Below are 25,674 nucleotides of genomic sequence, written 5' to 3'. Positions count from 1 at the left end.
AAATATTTGCAAAATGGTGCAGGGTGTGATCCTGCTAAAGAGAACAAGGCTTGCTTGATTTAAAGCCTTGAGACTTGGCTTACATTTTTTCAGGAGGAGGGAGTGAAAGGGTTAACTTTAGCTGCAGCTTGCAGAGACTAATATTCAGGTTGTCCTGGAAACTAATAGTCCTTAATTATCTCTGCATTGTCCTCTTGCTCTCCTGCCTGCTTGAATGACTCTGACCCCTGAGTGACCTGTAGATAAGACAGATGATTTACACTTGGTTTATTGGCATAAATTTCTCCACCTATAGGCGAGTATCTGCAGTGCTATAGAGAGACCTGTCACTGGTTATCGCTGGGGCTCTTGATTCAGAGCCAATAATTGATTGAATATCATCTTAATACTAACTTTATTTTCTCTTTCTGAATTTAAGTTAAGACTGTCCTCTGTGAAGGTGGTGTTCCACAGCGACCGGTAGTGTTTGTCACTCGTCCAGAACTCGCAAAAAGAATTCAAAAGAAACTGTGTAGATTAGAAAACAATCCAGGATGGGTTATCGTTTATGGAATGGCAGGCTGTGGAAAGTCTGTTTTGACAGCAGAAGCATTACGTGACCACAGTCTTCTAAAAGGTATTGTTTGCTGCAGCTCTTGTTCTAAAACTAAGCTCCCTACCTGCAGTGGAAGGAGTTGTTGGAGACATACCATTTCATTCTTCCTTTTCCACCTATCCTGAGCATAGTTTTCCCATATAGTACTTGAGAGTAGGGCCTACAGATTCAGTCTATAGGTACCCTAGAATTAAATGCTGATCCCATCTTTCTGTCTCCACAGAATGCCCATGATGCTGAAAGAATAGTACAGTCCAACCTTGTTATACACAGATTTTTTATATATGGATTTGACTCTACACAAATGGCCACTGCAAATGAGAAGGAATGTGCTAATCCCTGGAGAAGGGGAAAAATGCTCTCCTTTAAAATGCTTTTCTTACTGTTGTAGAGATTTTTATCCCAACATGATGAGAAGGGTCCTTTAAATTAAAGGAAAACAGTCCTTTGCAATAGTTAGAGACAGGGCAGCCAGCTGAAAATCCATCAGTCATTCTCTCTCCAAGGGACGCCCTCCCTTCCCCCTGAACACTTGAAAGAAAGTTAATCCTTTCTAAGCGCCTGGAGAGAGACATTGTTGGATTGTTGTCTTAATGACTCTGTATTAACATCACAAAGGTCAGCAAGGCTGATTTTAAATCACCAAAAAGGTACTTTGTTTTTTAAATTGATTTGCTATAATTCGATTTTTGCCATCCATGTGAGTTCTGGAATGGAACCCATGAGAATAATGAGATTCAACCTGTATTGTTACACTTCATGAAGTTTCTACTATGATCTAAGAATGATCTAAGCTAAGTTTGAAAGTCTATGTACTAGATTATCTCATGGTATATGTAATAACAATTTTATAGACTATAGATGGCTGTATTTCTCCAAAAGGTGTTTAGAGCTCAATGCGATGGCACATGCATTCACTCAGCAATTGACTTGTTGGATTTGCACTGTTGTTGCAAGTTGGCTCATGATGTTGCAGGAAGGTGCTGTGGTTTGGTGGCACTATGCTGGCATCATCTGGAAATTCAGCAGAGAAAAGGAATTCGGTCCCTAGGGCAGGCACCAAAGCAGCATGAGCCAGGTCATTTCTCTCACTGTCAATTCCTGCTTGACAAAGAGTGTCTTGCTCTAAAAGCTAATTGTAGGAAGCTCTATAGGGAATTCAGGGATTCTGAGCAAGCAGTGATGCCAGCCCAGTACTTTACATTGAAGCAAGCCTTAATCATAGCTATTAGAGATAAAGGACAGGTTTTTTTCAAGTTCAGTGGAATTAACTATTGCAGGCCATTCGGTCAAATAACAGCAAGCAATTTTGGAAGGTCGTGGCAGGTGTATCCTGTAAAGAAGTGCATGATCCATTGGTTATCCCCCATCAGACCTGGTCATCTCTCATCTTATCAACAGTCATCCTGGGCTACAGGCAATCTCTTTGTGGCCTTTTTGGACTTAAAGGGTGCTTTTGATACTGTTGACAGAGATATTCTGTGGAGTAAACTTTCCCATTTGGGAATGGATAGAAGATTCCTCATACTAATTAGGAAGTTATATTCAGATAATACTTGCCAGGTAAGAGTCTCCCTCAGAGGTGACCTTTCAGAGCCAATTCCTGTTAATAAGGGGGTGAAACAGGGTTGCATTCTGGCTCCAATCTTGTTTAACTTATTTAGAAACTACCTAAATAAACATCTTAAAGAGATCAATGCCCACAGTCCCAATCATATACCGCTTCTCTTATATGTTGACGACATGATTTTACTGTCAACTTTGAGGGTAGGTCTGAGACGTTTGATAACCTGTTGTATTGACTATCTTAAGGAAAATGAGTTTCATCTAAATTTACAAATCTAAGATAGTTGTATTTGGCAAATCTAGGAAACTTCTCAATTGGTCTTTTGAACGGAAGGTTATTGAACAGGTAAAAGAGTTCAAATATTTAGGGATTTATTTCCACCATAAGCATTCTTGGGCGATACATCACAAAATGGCAGTGAATTTAGCCAAGGTTACGACCCAAGCGATCATGCACTTCCATTTAACCAGGAGTAACGTCCCAGCCGCACTGCTGGTCTTTAATGCGAAAATTATCTCCCAGCTCTTATATGGAATTCCACTTTGGTTATCGGCCCTTACTTGCACAATCGAGAGAGTGCAGGCGATGTTTTTAAGTAAGATCCTGGGGTACCATGCTGTGTAGCCCATGCAACTCTTTGTTTGGAAACAGGACAGCACAGATTGGAAACCCTGGCATGGCTTAGGACTTTTAGAGTGTTTCACCAGACTGATCAAGATAGTCTGATACGGGGTCTCTTATCTGATTCCCCACTTTTCCCAGGCTTAACTCTATCGAGTAAAAAAATTACCTCTATGGGGCTCTCCTCAGACTTGTTAGGCGCATTACCCTCAGCACAGGCCTATAGGGCCTTGAAACAAAGGCTCCTTGACATCGAGCAGCAGGACCTTTATAGCAATGCCTCAGAAATCTGCTCTCCACTACATTTTCATCTTTTTATTCTACTTGGAAGGAGGCCTATGTATTTTGACTTCTTGGAATGCCCCCAAGAACGAAGGGTGTTTACCTTAGTGAGATGTAATGTCATTCTATCTGAGCAGCTGTTATAGAGCTGATATAGAGGTATTCCAGCTGCAGACAGAGTTTGCCCATGCAAGCTGGGTAATATAAAACACTCTATCATTTATTTTATATATATGCTAAGGATTCCAGCACGTTCCAGGACTGTTTTGTTAGGAACTTTGTTCTGCCAGGTGATGCCGAGAATGCGTTGGAGGCAGCGCATGTGGAAAGCGTTCAGTTTCCTCTCCTGTTGTGAGCGGAGAGTCCATGACTCGCTGCAGTACAGAAGTGAACTCAGGACGCAAGCTCTGTAGACCTGGATCTTGGTATGTTCCGTCAGCTTCTTGTTGGACCAGACTCTCTTTGTGAGTCTGGAAAACGTGAAACAGAGACGCCTGCGTTGGCTCGGTCATGTCGTGAGAATGGATGATGGCCGGATCCCAAAGGATCTCTTCTATGGAGAACTCGTGCAAGGAAAGCGCCCTGCAGGTAGACCACAGCTGCGATACAAGGACATCTGCAAGAGGGATCTGAAGGCCTTAGGAATGGACCTCAACAAGTGGGAAACCCTGGCCTCTGAGCGGCCTGCTTGGAGGCAGGCTGTGCAGCATGGCCTTTCCCAGTTTGAAGAGACACTTGGCCAACAGTCTGAGGCAAAGAGGCAAAGAAGGAAGGCCCATAGCCAGGGAGATAGACCAGGGACAGATTGCATTTGCTCCCGGTGTGGAAGGGATTGTCACTCCCGGATTGGCCTTTTCAGCCACACTAGACGCTGTGCCAGAACCACCTTTCAGAGCGCGATACCATAGTCTTTCGAGACTGAAGGTTGCCAATATATATAATCATTTATTATTATATTGCCCTATATATCAGGATCTTCGTATAAGTTACTTATTGCCTATCTTGGCTGCTTTCTGAGGTTGGAATGACCAGAATAAAATTGTGTACATGCTTAGTGGGGTAATTGAAGAGCTTTCTAGGGTGGTGGCCAAATATATAAATATGATAATTAAGAGACGTATTTCTATGATGGTCTCAAATAGTTGATAGGTGGCAGCAAGGCCTGGTTGGTCATGGTTGGAGGTGAACTGTCTGATTAATGTATCCCTCCATCCAATCCTTTGTTTTATACTGCTTGGATTTTAAATATGCCATTAAAGTTTTCTTGTATCCTGTATAAAAGAAATTCCCAACAAACTGGATTAAAAAAATATGACTTAAAAATAAACTGTAAAATGTAAACAACTATATAATTAAAAAAAAAAAATCAGTTAAAAAGTTGCTTTAAAAGATAGCCTGGTAAATTAATTCTGAGTTTAATACAAGCATGGTAAAACATAGCCTACAATTATAATCTCTTAAAAATGGAATCCATTACCTCCATAAAATTTACAATCCTGTATTTTGCACATTGGCCTGAATGAGCGTGTCATAAACAGGCTTTGTGCTAATCTGCTATATGTGTAGGCCTAGAATGAATATAAGCATCTTTTTGTTTTTAGAACAGCTTAACTTCAACATTTTTTGGTTAACTTTATTACTTCAACTTCCCAGTAAACATTTTTTTGTTTAGGCATGCTTGTTCACTTTGTTTGAATTCCAACTTGACATCTTTTTTTGTTAGATTGCTTCCCAGGAGGAGTTCATTGGGTTTCTGTTGGGAAACAAGACAAGGCTGGTTTGTTAATGAAACTCCAAAATCTTTGTCTGAGACTAGACCAGGACTTCACTTATTCCCAGAGGCCACCACTTAACATTGAGGAAGCAAAAGATCGTCTTCGTTCACTGATGTTTCGCAAATACCCAAGGTATTGACAGTGTAATATAGAAATACTTGAGTCTTTTTAAATCCTATTGATTAGAATTCTGTTGTCTCTTTGTTAGGCTTCTACATGTATAGGGGTTTCCCATAAATATTCTACAGTGCATAAACTACTGTGTATACAGATTATGACGTATGTATTTCTGAATGGATTCCTATAAAGATTAATCTTCTAGCACTGTTGATCTGTAGGTGTTTCGTTAGGTAATTGTTCTTTTAAGTGTAGTTCAAACTAAAGTTTATTTAGAAAACTAGAAAGTGAAGTTTAAGAAGCCAAAGCTATTTTATGTGCAGCCCAATCCTAACCTGCACTGGAACAAGCAGGCCAGGCCAACTGGCCTGAGCCATATCAGCACAGATTTGGAGGTGGATGTTTTCCTTTTTATCCCATGTTGCGTTCTAGCCACCGCTTTCCTGCTATTCAGATCTGTGCCAGGGAAATGGCTGGCACAAATCCATGCAGCCCATTGTAATGCAAAGCTGGCCAAGAAGGAGATTAGGATCTGGCCTCAGTTGCTGAGCCTGATCCCTCCACCCAAATGTCCTCAAAATGAAAAAAAAAATGGTGGTTATTAATTTCTCCAGAGACATATACAGATTGATTTCAAGTTTCCCCCCCTTTTTTTCCCCAATAGGTCTCTCTTGGTGCTTGATGACATTTGGGATTCTTGGGTTTTAAAAGCATTTGATAGCCATTTTCAAGTGCTTATCACTAGTAGGGACAGAAGTGTGACTGACTCTGTGACGGGTAAGGATTGTTTTGCTCCTTGTTTTTGTGCTCTTTTTATCTCGAATTTCTTATAGTGTCTTATGTAACAGAGAATAGGAATCTTTTGTATTGTGTTGCCATGACTGCCATTAACACTTAAAGAGCCAACAACAAGCTTTTTCCAGACAGAAAAATTGAGCTGTCCCAGGAAAAACAAATGGAAAAACCCAAAACTCGAAATATCTGTTGGGATGAGCAGGCAAAGACAGATGAAGAAGCTGGGACATACTGATTGTATTATTTCCTATTTAATTTATGCATGATGATCCAGATAGGATTTTTTTTAAACAGGGATTATTCTTTTGAAAAGCAGCACTTTTAAAACATAATTTAAATTGTCATTTGAGTCTTTAAGCCACAGATTAAAACACATTGTAGGATCTAGTCCCAGTGCTTTACTTTCAGCAGTGGAAAGCATCGTTGGGGGAAGGAGTTTCAAAGAATTTGTATGCTCTCACCTGTTAGCTGGCCACTGGCTTAATTGCCAGTTCCTTATTGAATTTTTAAAGGCATTCTAATACTCTTTGCCTGTCCATCATTACCACAATTTCTATATGGGTTTCTTCTCAAGGATTTTTATTCTAGTATGTTTGAGTACTGAAAGCCAGGCATTACTTATACTGAGAATCTTTTCTTTTTTTGTTTGTATTGTTTTTATATTTTTGAATTTCAGTGGCCATTCCATAATTCTAGTATGGTATTGTTGAGCTGTAGAACGAACCCAAGTCTGATTAAAATTTATGTAGTGACCAATTCTCACAGCGGGCTCTGCCAGTGCTGATATTTTGCTTTGTTCCAAGTGGCAGTGGCATTTGTGTTCCTTTACTCTAGTAATCATGCTCCTATTTGTGATCTCTGTGTAGACTTTCCCACAAAAAAGGCATGGGCTGCAGCGAGTCATTTGTGTATGAATGGAAAAAAACTGTATCCACATCTATTGCATGACTAGAGGCTTCAAAGTGAGATATCTAGTGAAAGTGAGATATCTAAAACCAGATTAAAAAATAGCATTCTTATGGCAAAAATATTTTTATTTTTGTGGGAAAGTGGTATTTATATACCGCCTTTCTGGCCATTGGATTGCTACTTTGGCTTTATTCAAGGCAATTTTCATCGGCAGGCTTTCTCTTAACCCCCGAAGGAGTTTTTACAATGAACAGAAAAGTTCTATCTTTCAAGAACTGACTGCATTCCAGGTGGATCTTCTCAGAGTCTGGTCACATCCTGGCTGCTGTCTCCTCCCACACAGACAAAGAGTTCTAGAGCCTGCTTCTTTTGGCTCTCACCCAAAAGAGCTCTGCTCAGCTTGTCAAGGTCTTGCTGCTCCTGGGTCTTCCGGTATTCTTGAACAGGCAATCTTCAGATGATATCTTCAGGCATAACGGCAGCTCTACCCTTTAGATCAGACCTCAGATGTTTTGATGAGATAATAAGCATACTACTCACATCCGGATCTATTTCTTGGATGAGAGATGTAGTGTTTGACCATGCTATTTCAAAAATTTGAGTATGTAAATTAGGTTTGGGTATTAATTAAACAAGCACGTTCTTCCAAAAATGTGTAAACTGAACATGTGTAAAAACATGAGGTACCTATATTTGAGACTAAGGGTGCAATCCTAACCGACTTTCCATCACTGATCTAGCTGCAATGCAGACCCAAGGTAAGGTAAACAAATATACCCTTATCTTGAGGAGGCCTTCTTGACAGCCTTTCCACTGCAGGATGCAGCACATGCCACATTGGCACAGCTATGTTAGTGCTGGAAAGTTGGTTAGGATTGTACCCTCAGTCATCGTAATGGTCAGGGGTCTGATACTTTGTAGTTTGAATTCCCAATTAGACCTGTAGTTAAATGCAAATAAGGACAAAACGAATTGCATCGACAATGAAGTGCTTGCAAAAGGTATGCTGTTGGAGCGGCACCTTCCCTTAGAGGCACCTTGAAGCCTCTAAATCAGTGCCTGGGGAATTACCTTTTCCCCCTGTAGGGAGTTGCAGTGGCTCACTGAGTACTATTCTGTTCTATGCGGCCAGATTTCATTCCTGAAACAAGGAGAACTCATGATTGTTTGGCGAGCAATAGCCTTGGTTGGCATACTGGACATTCATCCAAAGAAATCATACTCACTGCTGTTGGCTATTGTAGGAAGAAGGAATGACTAACCAATACATTTATACTAAGACTTACTTGGCTATACCGTAGTTTGAGGACAACACATAAGAGATTTTGGCCCATGAGATTCTCCCCCTCCCCCAGCTTGGATTGGCTGATAGAGTAGAAGTTCCAGTTGGAAGTTTATGTGTTGAGTCTCCTGGGGCAGAGTACCTGTAATCCAAATTCTGAAAAGGCAAGTATTAACAGAGTACTGTATGATTTGAGGGCAGCCAAATATTTGTGCAAAGTATTTTTTCTCTATAGTTCCCTTAACAAATGTTTCCCATTGTGTATAACAGGAGACCAGCATTGGGTCAAAGGTAGTGGCATAGCTCAAGTTATGCAAGTGTAGGAGGGCTTATACCCATGTTGCTTAAACTGTTGTGTTTTTAAAAAATAGCATTGCATTAGTGACGTGAGTATAGGAACTCTTATGAGCACATCATGCTTCCCACTTGCAAAACCTTTCCAATTCATTACTTCAACAGGTGGATAGATTTTTCATTTCCTTTGGCAATCTGTGCACATTGAAGCTTACAGTGGTCTGTGGATCAGGCTCGCTTTATCTTTTAACGTGAAGTGAATAGCATATGTTTTAAATATGAGTATTGGCTATTTGAATGTAAATCTTGAAACTACTTTAAAGAGATTTGGGAGAAGCCTTACACCATTTGACAACCAAGCTTAATTAAAATTTTGTAATTAGACATCTTACATCATGAAATTCTTAAGTACTACATGGATTCAAAAGGTAGGTGTGTGTGTGAGAGAGAGAGAGATTTGACTTTTAATTTTAACTTTATACTAGGCAATAAATATGAAGTTCCTGTGGAAAGTGGGCTAACACATGAGAAAGCACTTGAAATATTATCGCTGTTCGTTAATATGAAAATATCAGAGCTGCCAGAAAAAGCTGATGATATTGTAAGAGAATGCAAAGGTAAGAATTTTCATGTTTATTTTGCCTTCCTTATAAAAAAAATTGGAATCTGAATAAATGCTATTCTGGAACTATCAATCAGATATTTATTTAGTTACTGAATTTTTACCCTGCCTTTCTCCCAGTAAGTGCACCCAAGGAGCTTTCAGTGTGCAGAAACACTAAAGTACTGAGCATGTGTATATAATTTTTAAAGGCAGGATTATGTTAAGCAATTATACTGCTCGTGTATGTATCCATCCTAATAAGCATACTCCTGTTCCCCCGAGCTAGAGCATGTGTAATACAATAATACAGGAACATGACGAACAGACTGTTTGTTATCCCATCTCTTATGCTAACTATAATAAACAACTGGCTACCTTTTTGTTCATATTTTTTAAATTTTCATTTCTTGTATTTCAGGTTCTCCTCTTGTGGTGTCTTTGATAGGAGCTTTATTAAGAGACTTTCCTAATCGGTGGGAGTACTACCTTACACAACTTCAAAATAAACAATTTAAAAGAATAAAGAAATCATCGTCTTATGATTATAAAGCACTTGATGAAGCTATGTCCATTAGTGTTGAAATGTTGCCAAAAAATATTAAAGACTATTACAAAGATCTTTCTGTTCTTCAGAAGGATGTTAAAGTGCCTTCAAAGGTAAAAAAAATTTTTAAAGCAATACTGATATTTAGGTGATGATCATGGAAATTGTGAGGCAAACAGAGATCATGATATTTGGCAGAAATCTGGACTGGAAGCAATGTTCACTTCTAAGGTATGGAGAGCCCTTTTGATAGTTTACTTGGGAGTTCTTTATGATTGACCTGTCCTTGACCACATGTCTTTCTCATGTGTTTTGCTGCCATGGCAATTGTGACTTATACTCAGGTTCGTAAATTTAAGAAATGCAAATGTTTTATTTGTGAATTAGATTACCGTTGCCATTATTTGTTACTTTACTTCTTCTTTGTCCCCATAGGTGTTCTGTATTCTTTGGGATATGGAAATTGAAGAAGCTGAAGACATATTGCAAGAATTTGTTAACAAATCTCTCTTATTCTGCGATCGGAATGGGAAGTCATTCTGTTATTATTTGCATGATCTTCAACTTGATTTTCTTATAGAGCAAAATGACCATCAACTGCAGGTATTCTTTTCAATTTGTAATGGCGACTTACCTGGGAAGGTAGATACTAGATACAATTTGGCAAAGCAGGTCAAACAATATATGCACTACATGTGCAGTCGAACTGGCTAGGGGGGATTTGTTTTTGCTCTATAGCAAAGGAGACTGCAGAACATTGTGAAACTGTAGTATGGAGATGGGGGCTTTGTCCTTGCAGTTGTTTTGGTCCCAGTTATCCCTCCCCCCCCCCCCGCTATTTATAAGCAAAAATAACCCTTTATTCAGCCATGTTTAATAATTATGCATATGGCTAGTTTGGCTCTGGGGTACTATGCAAAATCCTTGTTTGTAATGCCATTTATTAGTATGAATAGATCCTCAGCTATACCTATTGGTTAAATATGAAATTTAACTGAAAAATTACTTTGATATTGCACTCTATAAAATGCTCAATTCATGTGACAGTGGGTCTCTGTAATCACTAACAGGCCGATCCTGAAAGGGTCTTATGCTGCTGGAATGCTAGTTCCAGCAGTGTAAGGTCCTTTACAGCTGTAGCTAAAAGTGACACACTGTTCAGAGTAACTGGGCCGTGTTTCTCTAGAGGTCCCTGAATGGTTGTCCCCCAGCACCAGTACATTAGTGCAGAGGAAGACGGGAAGGAGTGAGGAAGAAACTGCAGCAGAACAAGGTCAGAGCTATTCAAACTGGGGCAGCATGATGCCCCAGCCTGACAGCCCTGGCCTCTGCCCCCTTAAGGGTCGAGGGCAGGGGGAAGGCAACGATGTGATCCCCAGGATTGCTTAGCTAAGGGGGGCTGCAAAGACTTGAATGTACTCACCAGTCCCTGCAGCAGCCTGTCCGGTGCTGGGAGCCCTGTATAAGCGTCTGCAGGGCTCCCCGACGTTCAACAAGCAAAAGTGGAGCAATCACACTCCACTTCCGCAAAACCGGAAGTTCTGGTTTTGCGGAAGTGGAGCGCAATCGCTTTCACTTTTATAAGGCTTGGGGCTCCTCCAGACACTTGCGCAGGGCTCCCTGCACTTCCGTCAGGCTGCTGCAGGGACTGGTGAGTACATCCCAGTCCACGCAGCCCCCCTTAGCAACAGGATCCTGGGGATCATGTCGTTGCCTTCCCCCTGCCTCCGCTGCCTCCCTCCCCTCCCCTGCAAAGACTTACTGCAGTCCTCAAACTCCCTGAGAGTTTGAAAACTGCAGCCTTAGGTGCAAAGGGAATCATACTCGCGTAAGGGATTCGCTATTGATTTTCATGCTGAGATCGTTGCGTGAACTCATTCTCTCTCTGCATTGGCTGCTTCCAACACTGAAGTTGATTGGGAAGCTAGGTTAAATAATAAGCCTTAGTAGACCATAGCCTTTGACTGCAATCCTAAACAGTTGGATGCATGGGAGTTGGATGGGACTGGCTTTCTTGTATTGCTGGGTAATTGGCTACAGTAAGAGTTTTAAAACTTCCCTGTTTGTGTACATTTTCTAACCATCACTACCGCAGTTTCTATAGTTTTGTAGGATTGTGTCCTTCAGTATGCTGCTCATATTTATCTCTATATATCTCAGTTAATTTGAATGGGTGTTGGGCTGCAGTGCTGGCACACAGTCCTGGGAGTAAGCGCCACTGAATACAGGACTGACTTCCAGGTAAACATGTATAGGATTGCAATTATTAAGCTTTTATAGCTGTGCACATATTACAAGAAATTAATATTGCTACGTATCTTGAAATTTAGTCATGTGGTAATTGAATGTCTTGGTTAGTTTTTAGTATAATAACATATCTAAACAAAGAAAATGAATATTTTAGTCCAAGATTAAGTATTATACTGTGCTGTTAAACATTTTATTTACTTTTGTAGGATCTACATAAAAAGGTAGTTCATCAGTACAAGAAACATTATAAACATTATGTGCCTACATCCCAAGAAGACAGCATGTACTGGTATAATTTTCTGGCCTATCATATGGCAAGTGCTAGTATGCACGATGTAAGTTTAATCAATGTAAGATGTAATTGTAATCATTGTCCACCTTTCTTATTGCCTCTCCTGTATGTAAGGGAAAAGTGACTTTTGGTACAGTTCCTCCTGAAATTCTATAAAGAGCTTAACTTAATAGAGAAAGGTGTGTTTTTTTAAAATTCTATAACTGAATCGTTTCTGTGGGTGCGTTCCATTTATATTTTCAAGTAAAATGCTTTCTGCTGTAATCCAATGCAGACGCAACAGCCAGGTATTTACAGACCTTAGAAATGTCATGAGTATATGGTAAATTGAATAGTAGCAACTTGTCTCTGTTGTGTGGAGATTGAGATAATGGACTAAGATAAATTAGGAGCCTTTATGGCTGCAAACATTTGTACACTTGCTTGGGAATAAATCACATTGAAGTGAAACTGTATACTAATAGTGTAAATACATAATGTACAGTAAGTAGCACATGGTTCTGTTAATGTTGTGAAAGCTATTTGCATGTTGCAAACAAATGAGAAAATGATAGAAAAACAATTTTGTATTCTTTCTACTGAAAACACTAAACTAAATAATAGATTAAAAATAAATCCAGGCATAACTTGCAAACGGTATCTCTTTTTGTACATGTTTTCCTTTCTTTCAGGAGCTCTGTGCACTCATGTTCTCCCTAGACTGGATTAGAACCAAAACAGAATTTCTAGGGCCTGCTCACCTGATTCATGAATACGTTGAATACAGTCAAATATTGGATCAGAAGGTATGGTACATAAACAACCAACGATACTTAACATGAGTTCAATTCAAACTTGTCAAAGGTAACTTTACAAAAAAGGTGGGCATGGCAGGGGGAGAAAATGGGTGCGGTGTCTATTTACAGATAATATTGGCTCAGCATCAAGAACATAAGAACAGCCCCACTGGATCAGGCCATAGGCCCATCTAGTCCAGCTTCCTGTATCTCACAGCAGCTCACCAAATGCCCCAGGGAGCATATCAGATAACAAGAGACCTAATTCTGGTGCCCTCCCTTGCATCTGGCATCTCCCTTGCATCTGGCATTCTGACAATGAATTCAATTACATTGAAAATTCTCCGGACTTGATACTTACGAAGTTGCCTTGCATAGAGCATTTTGTGTAGATTTATTTTGAAGACCTTCATCGTTCAGAGGTAGAACTTCTACAGGTCAGAAAACAAAAGAAAGCAGAGATCCTGATTATAAGGACTAATGGTTTTAGGAATGTCCTACCAACCTAACTAATGTTTTCCTATTCACTACACTAATTGGCCCCCTCTGCTAGGCTTCTCTCAGTAGCAACCTTGGGTTTTATTCAAAAAATGTAAGCATGACTTGGCATCATTCAAATCAATGAGATGTTAGTTGTGACTAATAGTGCTGTTAATTTTAATGGGACTTGGTCATGACTTAGGATCCAACCCGATGCCATTATCTGGTTTTCTGTGTTTGAAGCAGTATGATATAGTTCTTGGTTTCTGAACATGAAACTCTTTCATGTACTAAAACTTATATTTAAAGTTGATCTTGTTATATAGATCATTAACAGGTGGGATCCAAAAGTCTGAGAGCAGGAAGAAAATGGCCACTGGTGTTATTCTACAAATGCTATACAAAAGTGTACACAAGAGTTCCTGAAGTATTAAGATAGGTTTGTGCTAAAACAGTTCTCATGCTTTTGCTTGTGCAAGTAGAAGAATGTTTTGGGATTTTCACTTTTCTCACATAGTTTTCTGGACTGAGGTGTAAAACAGTCCTTCCATGAGTAAAAGCTTATGCTTCAGAAGAGCACCAGCTCATTATTTATACAACACCATCACCATATATAGGTGCTGTACAGAATTTTATAAGTGAAAAACTCAAGTCCCTGCTCCAAGGAGGGAGCAGTTTAAGTTTCAACAGAGGGGGAGATGCAAGAGTTAGTGATGGTCATAAAAATGTAACAGTCAAAAGGAGCTGTCTTTTTCAAAGGCAAGATACATATATCTACCTTTTAAAGAAGAAAAATACTTGACAAGCATAATACAGGTCCAGCCTTGTTATACACTGATTTTTTATACACGGATTTGACTCTACACGAATGACCCCTGCAAATGAGAAGGAATGTGCTGATTGCTGGAGAAGGGGGAAAAATATACCCCTTTAAAATCACAGTTAAAAAAACTGCTTTTTACTGTTGCATAGAGACAGTCATACAAGTGATTACAGGTATAACCTAAGTATCCACAGATTTTGCAGATCTCTTGACTAAGGTATGCAACTTGTCCCTCAAAACGGCCACGGTGCCAGAAGATTGGAGGATAGCAAATGTCACGCCTATTTTTAAAAAGGGAAAGAGGGGGGACCCGGGAAACTATAGGCCGGTCAGCCTAACATCCATACCGGGTAAGATGGTGGAATGCCTCATCAAAGATAGGATCTCAAAACACATAGACGAACAGGCCTTGCTGAGGGAGAGTCAGCATGGCTTCTGTAAGGGTAAGTCTTGCCTCACGAACCTTATAGAATTCTTTGAAAAGGTCAACAGGCATGTGGATGCGGGAGAACCCGTGGACATTATATATCTGGACTTTCAGAAGGCGTTTGACACGGTCCCTCACCAAAGGCTACTGAAAAAACTCCACCATCAGGGAATTAGAGGACAGGTCCTCTCGTGGATTGAGAACTGGTTGGAGGCCAGGAAGCAGAGAGTAGGTGTCAATGGGCAATTTTCACAATGGAGAGAGGTGAAAAGTGGTGTGCCCCAAGGATCTGTCCTGGGACCGGTGCTTTTCAACCTCTTCATAAATGACCTAGAGACAGGGTTGAGCAGTGAAGTGGCTAAGTTTGCAGACGACACCAAACTTTTCCGTGTGGTAAAGACCAGAAGTGATTGTGAGGAGCTCCAGAAGGATCTCTCCAGACTGGCAGAATGGGCAGCAAAATGGCAGATGCGCTTCAATGTCAGTAAGTGTAAAGTCATGCACATTGGGGCAAAAAATCAAAACTTTAGATATAGGCTGATGGGTTCTGAGCTGTCTGTGACAGATCAGGAGAGAGATCTTGGGGTGGTGGTGGACAGGTCGATGAAAGTGTCGACCCAATGTGCGGCGGCAGTGAAGAAGGCCAATTCTATGCTTGGGATCATTAGGAAGGGTATTGAGAACAAAACGGCTAGTATTATAATGCCGTTGTACAAATCAATGGTAAGGCCACACCTGGAGTACTGTGTCCAGTTCTGGTCGTCGCATCTCAAAAAAGGCATAGTGGAAATGGAAAAGGTGCAAAAGAGAGCGACTAAGATGATTACGGGGCTGGGGCACCTTCCTTATGAGGAAAGGCTACGGCATTTGGGCCTCTTCAGCCTAGAAAAGAGACGCTTGAGGGGGGACATGATTGAGACATACAAAATTATGCAGGGAATGGACAGAGTGGATAGGGAGATGCTCTTTACACTCTCACATAATACCAGAACCAGGGGACATCCACTAAAATTGAGTGTTGGGAGAGTTAGAACAAACAAAAGAAAATATTTCTTTACTCAGCGTTTGGTCGGTCTGTGGAACTCCTTGCCACAGGATGTGGTGCTGGCGTCTAGCCTAGACGCCTTTAAAAGGGGATTGGACGAGTTTCTGGAGGAAAAATCCATTATGGGCTACAAGCCATGATGTGTATGCGCAACCTCCTGATTTTAGAAATGGGTTAAGTCAGAATGCCAGATGTAGGGGAGGGCACCAGGATGAGGTCTCTTGTTATCTGGTGTGCTCCCTGGGGCATTTGGTGGGCCGCTGTGAGATACAGGAAGCTGGACTAGATGGGCCTATGGCCTGATCCAGTGGGGCTGTTCTTATGTTCTATCTCAAAGTTGATGAGAAGGTCCCTTTAAATTAAAGGAAAACAGTCCTTTAATGTTGCCAGAGAGGGCAACTGGCTGACAATTCATCAGTCATTCTCTCTGCAGGTTTCATTCCTCCCTTTCCCCTGAGCACCTGAAAGAAGGCTAAATGGCAGCGATTATCACCTTCTCCATTCTTTCCCCCTTTGCTGGGGCTCCTGGTGAAGGGAGGGATTGCAGCCTCCTAGTGAAGCCTAAGTGCCTGGAGAGAGACTGATTGACTCTGTGTGCATTTCAAAAGGTCAGCAAGGCTGTTTTTAAATCACCAAAGGAAGGAGACTGTTTTTTAAATTGATTTGCTGTAGTGCGTTTTTTGCCATCCATGTGAGTGCTTGGAACAGAACCCGTGTGAATAATAAGTCTCAATCTGTACTTTTGTCCATTTCATGTGTGTTGTAATAAGATATATCATGTTTTCAGGACACTACTCTACGTGAAAACTTCCAGGAATTTTTATCTTTAAATGGACACCTCCTTGGACGACAGCCATTCCCAGACATTGTTCAGCTAGGACTGTGTCAGCCAGAAAATTCGGAAGTATATCGACAAGCAAAACTACAGGCTCAGCAAAAGCTTGCTAAAAACTCCTTTTATGTGGAATGGATGTAAGTAGATGCAAATTTTCTTCCATAGTTTCACGTAGAACATTTTCATCCAAGGAAACTAAAAAAAAAAATCTTTTGTTTTGACCTCCCCCTGTGAATAGCTTTACATGTGTGCATAGTGTATGAATGTAAAGTTTTTTTTAAATTAGGGCAGGGTTTTATAATCTGTTTAAGAGTTCACACCAGTTAGCCTTTGGTCAAAGTCCCCACTTCCTCAGTAGTAAGTGAGCACACAACCACGCATGATTGGGAAAGTTAACTGGGCGGTAGATCTAGCTCAGTGACTTTGCTGAAGTAGTGCCTGGTTGCTGCCCACTATCGCCCAGTAGGCTTATCAGAGCCCAATGAATTGGGCAGTGATGGGCAGCAACAGTGAATGCTCCTCCTAAAAGACTCAGGGATTGATAGGTTGGTTGGTGGGCTTTTGGGCCCTGAATAATGCCCATATCCTGGTAGAGAGCACCCCCTCACAAAAGGATGAAGTCTAACCACTCTAGGTTGCTGCTCTGGTGGGGGGATTTATTTTAATATCTTTATTTCACAGTCTTTCCAGGGCTTTAAATATTTTTTCAGTATTTCAGTATCTTTATTTCACAGTCTTTCCAGGGCTTTAAATATTTTTTTTGTGGAGCCTCTGCACCTTAGCCATTACCTGTCTTGTCCATTCAGGCTGCTTGCCGGAGCTCTGTGTAAGGAATTTTTTGCATCTCCAAGTTCTGGTCAAGTCTAGCGCTGCCCTTAAGAGCTGCAAGTGCCTGGGAACAAATTGGAACTCCTGGTGGCAGGGAGTGGGCTATGGCCCTGTAACCCTTGCCAATCACAAACCAACAGTAGCCAGCAGAAAAGATCCCTCCCTCCACAGGTCCAACCCCTGTCTTCCCTCCCACTTTGTCTCTCACCCTTTTTCCTGCGAAAAGCCCCTTTTCTTGTTATGCGGTGTTGACACAGTAAAATAATAAAAAGCAAAACACAATCATAAATACAACAAAGCAACTGTATAAAATATTAATAAAAGCAGCATACAAGTTAGGACACTTGGTAGGTTCCTTGAAAATATCCTTTAAATCAGTGTGTCTCAAACTGAGGGTTGGGACCTACTAGGTGGGTCGTGAGCCAATTTCAGGTGAGTCCCCATTCATTATATATTAGATTTGATGCTACCATGGGATGTTACTGCATTTGGGGAAATGTGACAGACCTGTGCTTGTAACAAGCTACTATGTATGTGCTTTTAACAATAAGTCAATGGGACTTACTCCTGGGTAAGTGTGGGTAGGATTGCAGCCTAGGATTGTTAAAAGTTTTCCTGCTTGATGAAGTCACTTCATCATGACATCACTTCCGGTGAGACCTGACAGATTCTCATTCTAAATATTGCGTCCCAGTGCTAAAAGATTGAGAACCACTGCTTTAAATGAAGCGTGAACCCAATGAAATGGGCTCACAAAAATGTCATTATCGCTTAGTGACTGTTCTCCAAGGGCTGATTTACTTTTGATCTGTGGCTGTCTAAAGGTTATTGCAGTTTGCCACTGAAATGTATAAAACAACAATCAAAACGGTTTGCCAAATAGCAAGGAACATGTGGTACAGTAGACTTGCTCAGAAGAAAAAACTTGTCTAGATGTTATCTGGTAGAAGAAAGTAAACCTTTTGTCCTTTCATTTTTCTATAATGCAGAAATAAAAAATCCATGAAGAATACATATCGTTTGGTTGTGCGTCCACATACAGTTGCTGTTTACCATGCTAGTTTTTCCCATGACAGACAAAGAATAGCTTCATGTGGAGCTGATAAAACTCTCCAGGTAAGAATCTGTTATGACATCCCAAAAGAAACAAATATTGGCAGTTGTATACTAAACCAGAGATTTCTAAACATATAGAGTCTCACAAAAAATTATGTTGCAATACCTTTTCTTAGCATTTAAAGTGCTACTTGCTGGTTGTTTAAGTAAAAGGAAAAGGATGGGGAAGAGTGTGTGATCCTATGGGACTCCCCCAGTTCCCTAACCATTGGGGGATTGGTCAATGTTTCTTTTGCACAAGCCTCAGTAATCAGCAGTGAAACTGGGACCCTGCGATCTAACATAAGAACAGCCCCACTGGATCAGGCCATAGGCCCATCTAGTCCAGCTTCCTGTATCTCACAGCGGCCCACCAAATGCCCCAGGGAGCACACCAGATAACAGGAGACCTCATCCTGGTGGCCTCCCTTGCATCTGGCATTCTGACATAACCCATTTCTAAAATCAGGAGGTTGCGCATACACATCATGGCTTGTACCCTGTAATGGATTTTTCCTCCAGAAACTCGTCCAATCCCCTTTTAAAGGCGTCCAGGCTAGACTCCATCACCACATCCTGTGGCAAGGAGTTCCACAGACCGACCACACGCTGAGTAAAGAAATATTTTCTTTTGTTTGTTCTAACTCTCCCAACACTCAATTTTAGTGGATGTCCCCTGCTTCTGGTGTTATGTGAGAGTGTAAAGAGCATCTCCCTATCCACTCTGTCCATCCCCTGCATAATTTTGTATGTCTCAATCATGTCCCCCCTCAGGTGTCTCTTTTCTAGGCTGAAGAGGCCCAAACGCCGTAGCCTTTCCTCATAAGGAAGGTGCCCCAGCCCCTTTCTTTCATGTATCTATTTTCTTTCGTGTAAAATCACCCTTATTCTTTTTCAGTTAAGAGTGTTTTTAAAAATGAGGAAGTCTTTTACAGGGATGCCAGTTTTCATATAATATCACTGAGCTTAGTTGGAAAGATGATCCTGTGTCTTCCTTCTCCCAATGTTTCCTTTTGAATAAAGGAAAGATAATTTATATTGGAAACACAATGAAAACAACACACATGAACAACACAGAAGGAGAATAACATGTCTGTCTTAAAATATTTTGAAAATAGTTCAAAGTTTTTGTATAATATTTTGTTATGTAGGTATTTAAATCTGAAAGTGGAGAAAAGCTCCTGGAAGTAAAAGCGCATGATGATGAAGTGCTGTGCTGTGCTTTTTCAGCAGATGACAGATTTGTTGCCACTTGTTCAGCTGATAAAAAAGTAAAAGTAAGCATCTTAAGGCAAGCCAGTTTCCTCTCTACAATTAGTTTTGTTTCTAACCATAGCTATTGAGAAACTAATATTCTTGCAGTGCTTCTGTAAAGATCAATGTACGTAAGTATTTTTATCTCATTTGCAATACATACAAAATTCTGAAACCGCCTATGAAATTGCAAGGTTCTTTTAAGCTGGTGTAACATTCTAGAAGGGCAATGAGATACTCTGTCTCTTTTTATGTTTAATATGAGTATGATTCTAACTTTTTTCTTATTTGTTCCTACTATTTCACTTCCCATATTTGTGCTTTGCTCACGGAACTCTTTAAAAAATTACTGTAAAAATACAGCTTTTGTCACAGTAACTCTTTTTCAAATGTTTCAACGAGATCAATGTCTCCAATCCTTGGAGACTTTTATCGTACAGGTGTGCCCCTGTATCCACAGGGATCCCATTCTGGAAATCCCCCAGATACAAAAAAATGCCCCCCCACCCTCTGGAGGCTAGGGGAGCTGAGCTGAGCTCCCCTCGCCTTCAGAGGGTTTTCTGAGCCCAGCAGAGGCTGTGGATGTCTCCCCAATGCCTCTGCTGGGCTCAGAATGACTGTTACAACTTAAAAAAAACTACACTGATTATCCATCGATTTTTCACCTGCAGTTTTATTACAACATGATGAGAAGGATCTTTAAAGGAAAAAAGTCGGTTAACAGTAACCTCATTAGTGTAGGAGAGGGCGGTTGACAGACAATCCATCAATCATTCTCTCTCCAGGCACTTAGATCAGCTTCACTCCCAGGCAAGTGACCCCTCCTTTCCCCCTGAACACATGAAAGAATGCAAGTGATTGGTGAAGGGAGCGGATTGTGCCTTACTAATAGATTCATGTTAAGGTGAAGTTTGAACTTGGTCATGCTGCATCCCTTAAAAATGGTAAAATAATGTAATTCACTTAGAATTGATGTTCTCACCAGATGGTCTTTTTTCAGGCTCAAAAAAGTGCCTTTATAAATAATTTTGGATTATCTCAAAATATACCAGTGATCTCCCATTAAAAGGACCTTGAGGAGTCAAGCTGTCCTGGGATGCAAGCACTATTTTCCCTAAGCTGTGGGACCAGAATTGCTTGAAACTGAGCTCCATGGAGTTCTAGAAGTCCGTGATGATGTGTGATGTAATTGTGGAGTGTCTGAACTCCCTGACCCATCAACATGCAGTCATGGGAAGGCTTCACCCAGCCATGGAGATTCTTACAGACACTGGAGGCAAGACCATGATCTTGGGTTTTTCTGCTAATCATCCCAATGAACCTACAAGATATAAACTACAGAATGCCGTAATTAAAACACCGGTAGACATAAGAAAGGTGTTTTAAAGAACAAATAGTTGTAGGTGTAATTACAAGTGAGCCAAGCAATGTGCAGCAAGTAAATCCCTACTAGAGTCACTGCCAAACTGATTCGATATGGAGGCAGATGTCTCTCTGACCCTAAATACAGGTTGTGTCTCATTATTCCAGAGGGTTCTGTTCCCAGAACTCACTTGGATGGCAAAAAACGCATTACAGCAAATCCATTTAAAAAACCAAGTTCCTTTGCTGAGCCATTTAAAAACAGCCTTGCCAACCTTTGTGATGTAAAATAGAGTCATAAGGCAGACAGTCCATCAGTCCTCTCTTAGAAAGGCTTCACTCCACTGGGAGCCAGGGACCTCTCCCTTCACCCAGAGCAAAGTGATTTCTTTCATATGCTGAGGAGGAAGGGAGGCTTCTAAGTGCCTGGAGAGAGAATAATTGATGGGTTGTCAGCCACTGCCCTCTCCTACATTAAATATTGTTAAACGACTGTTTTCCTTTAATTTAAAGGGTCCTTCTCATCACGTTGAGATAGAAAAATCCATGGATTTTTCCTCAGGTGAAAAATCCATGGATAATTAATTTATACCTATAATTGCTTGTCTTCAACGGTAAGAAAAGCAGTTTTTTAAGCTGTTTTAAGGGGTTGCATTTTCCCCCTTCTCCAGGGATCAGCACATTCCTTCTCTTGCAGTGACCATTCGTGTTGAATCAAATCCATGTACAAAAAATCCATATTATAACAAGGTTGGACCTGTTTAGCAATTGGTCAGAGGTTTAAGCAAAACATAGCTGCCAAATAATTTCATAGGAAATTGAATTAAGCTCATCTCTTGCCACCAAACATCCTATCCTCATTGACTATAAAAATTCTTGATGCACTAGGGGACGTGAATTGGATAGCCAGTATTATTATTAACAGTATTTATATACCACATTTCAACAAAAAGTTAACAAAGTTAACAAAGGGCACAATCCTAACCAGATCTACTCAGAAGTAAGTCCTATTTTGTTCAGTGGGGCTTACTCTCAGAAAATTAGAATTGCAGCCAAAGTCAAATAACTAAATGACTATTTGCCATTTAGTACTATTTGTAGAAAAGAGATGACACTGCTCATGATCTGTGTTGGCCAGAACTACAGTAAATTACATGAACTTCTGCTTTTCCAACTCTGTTTTGTACTCTGTGAATGGCTTGCTCTTAATAGTTAAACATCTTACTTAAAAGATAAAATCTTGCCATGTCTAAAATTCGTATTGATTAACTTGTGGGCAAGAGAAGGAAGCGCTACAACTTCTTTAAATAGCTTTCTTGCTTTTATTATCTAATAATATCTTCTAATCTTTGCTCACCAGGTAACTCTTCAGTTTATATCACCATTTTGCAATCTGATCGTAAATATTTTTAAGCAGAAATCTCACTAAAATTAGTGAGATTACTTAAAGTAGGTGGGTTGTATCATTAGGGTTACAACTTACTTATTCTTTTTTGAATCTGCTCTCAATTCGTCCTGATTAAATATGGGTGTCCAAAACTCGACAAAATATTTTGTGTTTAACTTCAACAGTGCCTCGTGCAAGGATACCTGTACTTTCCTTTCTCTATTCCTGTATACACTGGCAACCCAACCCTACCCCAGTGGTTCCACTGGGTGCAGCAGTGTCAAAATGGCTACCGTTGCATCCAGCAGCACTGCTGGGTTTGCTGGAGGTCTCCTCGGGGGAAGAGAACTTTTGTCTCCTTCCCCCCAGGGAAAGCCCCAAGCCATTACTAACATCACAGAATTTTGAGGGGATGCATGAGAACAGTTTTCACAAAATTATTTTGGAATTTTTTTCAGGTGTCCAGATGAGTATATGTTATGTTTCAGAGAAATGTCCCTGAATATTTTGTGTTTCATAAAATTATTTTTAGGTCTGGAATTCAAGAACAGGTCAGCTTGTATATTTATTTCAAGAACATACTGAACAGGTCAACTGCTGTCAGTTTAACAATACAGAGCGCCAGCAATTTCTATTGGCTACCTGCTCAAATGACAGTTTTGTCAAAGTAAGTTGGAAGTGGTGAGATTGTTTGAAAAAACAAAACAAATTTCTTTTTCAGTTATCATTGGTATTTTGAGTATTTCATTGAGATCCTTTATAGAAGCTGTGAAATTGCTAAGGATATGTGAACTATAGATGTAACTTTGACCTTAGAAGAATTTCAGGGATTCAAAGAGAAGGTGAACTTTTTCACCTGCAGAAGCTTGCTAGATTTCTTGCCCTGTCCCTGGGGTTGTGGTTGGATAGGCAACAGTTGTGGTAATTGAGGTGGAGAAAGTTTTCCTCTCCTGTCCCTTTGCTGGAGCACTGCTTTGTATCATGGACAAACTGCTGTGATTATGCAGATGCTGGGAGGATGTCTTCTTCCTTTCCCAACCCCAACATTTTGGCACCTTCCTTCCTTAGTACAGGGATTAAACAAGGGAATTTGCAATGTTCATTGCCATCACAACACAAAAGGGATGGCAGTGAGGAAAGACAACCTTGCCCTCCTGTTTTGTTACCGCTACTGCCATTCAACTCACTACTACTCCAGGAACCACATCAGTAAAAGGACAGGGTAGTGTTATGGCAGGGGGAGGGATTGGTGTTGTGAGTGCTTAAGATGGGAGAGGGAAGGTAAAACCAAACCTTGAATTACCTTGAATTTACCAAGCCTTGAATTAGTTCAGTAAATGATCCAACTTTTTACTGTCCAATTTTCCTGTTTCTGTTATCCTGCTGTTCCTATTCTTTGCCACTAGGGGTCACTTGGGTCTTGCATGCAAGAGATAGAGAGATGAGAGAGAGAGGGTTACTACTGTTTAACATCCAGGTCTCTTCTGTTCTGGGCTTTTGTGTGGAAGGCACTGATCTGCCTTCTGATTTGGACTCCATATTAATGACAGATCCTGAAAGTGGATTCTGAATGTTCTCTTGATTTCTGCCTTTTGTATTTGTATTGATACATTTAGTTTGTGCAAGCTTAGGACAGGATCATTGGAGAGATTAAGTGTACCACATTCATGCTTAATCCTTACCCTTCCTGGCCAACCTTCAGTCTATTAAAATAAAAAAAAACCCTTTAACACCTTTCTTTTCTTTTTCCTTCCTTCTTCTTTGATCTGTTTATTGATAAATTAGCAGGTTGGCAAAATGTGACAGGGTCACAGGAGCAACACTGTTGAAATGCCCTGTTTTTTTCTTTTGCTTAATACCAAGTTTATTTAATGCCAGTTACAGGTTCTCCTCTTCAAGATGGAGAGGAATGCTTATTTTTTGAGCAGCCAGTTTGATATATGGTAATTAAAGGAACACACTTGGACCAGGCTGCTGGAGTTGGGAGGGGAGCTCAAATGCCCTGTTTTTCCAAGTCTAAAACCAATTCTTTCAGATGACCAACTCCAAAACCTGCTTTTGCTTTCCTTCCGTTTTGCTGAGCAAAAGTTGATTTTCCCGCCTACCCCTGTCTAGGTGGGTGTCCTTGAAAAATGCATGTCTCAGGTGGCTGGGGAACAAAGCAAATGATCTCTCAAGGATGTGCCTATTGTTCCCCACTAAGTAACACCTTACTTTTCTTTGAGGTGTTTTACTACCCCATTAGGATTCCATAGAATTTCCATAGATATTGTATATTTTTATCCTTCAAAATCAGTTTTTAAAAGTTGATCCTCAGAGAGCCTTTGCATGAAAAGTTAGAATACAATTTCACCTGCTTCTCGAGCAAAGAGGCACTCACCCACAAATGAGACAGTGTTCATTTACCGCGGTAATATTTTTTATTTGGTTAGCCTTACTAAGTGCTATTATAACTAGTACTATTGGCTATCCTATAAGATTCAAAGGAAGAAAAATTGGCAGCAGTGAATGCAGAGATGCCTCCCTCACATTCCACCCTCCCACACAAAATGCTGTTATCTAAGAACGTTTTTCATAGTGAAAAAGTTGCTATTGCTTTTTGCTGTGTTTATAATGATTAAAGGGGAAAATAAATTAAGCATTTCCCCCCCATTTTAATATAAAAGCTCTTAAATGATTGTGACTTTTTCATTTCTTTTTAACCACCATTCTTAAACACAGCTCTGGGATTTGAACAAGAAGTGCTGTCGTAATACCCTGTTTGGCCATGCAAGTTCAGTTACCCATTGCAGATATTCACCAGATGATGAGTATATAGCAAGTTGCTCAGCAGATGGTACTTTAAAGGTATGACTTTGAATTGTAACATAAAGTCAGTTTCAATCTCCGAGTTCGCGACTTCCCCCCTCTGGGTGGCTGCCAGCCAACGTAAACGGTCTTAAAGATATCTTTCCCTCCTTCGAGCTTCTCAATTAAAATTTAATGATCTGATTACTCACAGTTAAAACCTTTGTTCGCTTTCATGTTGAATCTAGTGGGCCGTGGGGGGGGAGTCTTCTCAGTTTTCCAGATCTATCCAAGTTGGCGTCTGGGATGGAATGTGCTCCAGCACAGAGCAAAATCAGCATATCTTTGAAACTGCCGTTTCAAAAGATAATCCTGATTCACGGTCTCAGCCTTCGTTCCTTCTTCTTGGGAACGAAGTATTTCTCAATAATGAGGAACTTTGGAAAACACATCCATTTAGCAGATCACCTGGAGAGCCCTCCAAGTTCACTGCTACTGCACTGAGTATTAGCTCCGCCCCATAAAGTCAGTTTCAAGCACATTTGATTTTGTAGTGGTCTTTCTGAAAGTATTAAAAGTTTTTCAGAAGCCAAAAATTAGTCTTTCACTTTTCCCATGATGACTGCTTGAAAGACAGAGCATTTGCTC

General features: G+C 40.5%; 1 protein-coding gene across 3 annotated transcripts in view; it reads left to right on the top strand.

Annotated features, from left to right (window-relative positions):
• APAF1 (apoptotic peptidase activating factor 1) overlaps nucleotides 1-25,674 on the top strand; it is a 58,145-nt gene that overhangs the window by 7,348 nt on the left and 25,123 nt on the right. For all 3 annotated transcript variants that reach the window (XM_066633413.1, XM_066633412.1, XM_066633411.1), the window contains 13 exons: nucleotides 419-616; nucleotides 4,789-4,972; nucleotides 5,622-5,734; nucleotides 8,723-8,854; nucleotides 9,260-9,498; nucleotides 9,821-9,988; nucleotides 11,842-11,970; nucleotides 12,599-12,712; nucleotides 16,266-16,450; nucleotides 18,131-18,257; nucleotides 19,388-19,513; nucleotides 22,772-22,906; nucleotides 24,961-25,086. In XM_066633413.1, coding sequence (XP_066489510.1) covers nucleotides 419-616; nucleotides 4,789-4,972; nucleotides 5,622-5,734; nucleotides 8,723-8,854; nucleotides 9,260-9,498; nucleotides 9,821-9,988; nucleotides 11,842-11,970; nucleotides 12,599-12,712; nucleotides 16,266-16,450; nucleotides 18,131-18,257; nucleotides 19,388-19,513; nucleotides 22,772-22,906; nucleotides 24,961-25,086 — 1,976 coding nt within the window. The remainder of the gene's footprint in view (nucleotides 1-418; nucleotides 617-4,788; nucleotides 4,973-5,621; nucleotides 5,735-8,722; nucleotides 8,855-9,259; nucleotides 9,499-9,820; nucleotides 9,989-11,841; nucleotides 11,971-12,598; nucleotides 12,713-16,265; nucleotides 16,451-18,130; nucleotides 18,258-19,387; nucleotides 19,514-22,771; nucleotides 22,907-24,960; nucleotides 25,087-25,674) is intronic.

Source organism: Tiliqua scincoides, chromosome 7 (genome assembly GCF_035046505.1).
Source record: "Tiliqua scincoides isolate rTilSci1 chromosome 7, rTilSci1.hap2, whole genome shotgun sequence".
In the NCBI taxonomy this organism is placed as follows: domain Eukaryota; kingdom Metazoa; phylum Chordata; class Lepidosauria; order Squamata; family Scincidae; genus Tiliqua; species Tiliqua scincoides.
The sequence above is the reverse complement of the archived record's forward strand: the minus strand, read 5'-3'. Positions and strand labels throughout refer to the sequence as shown.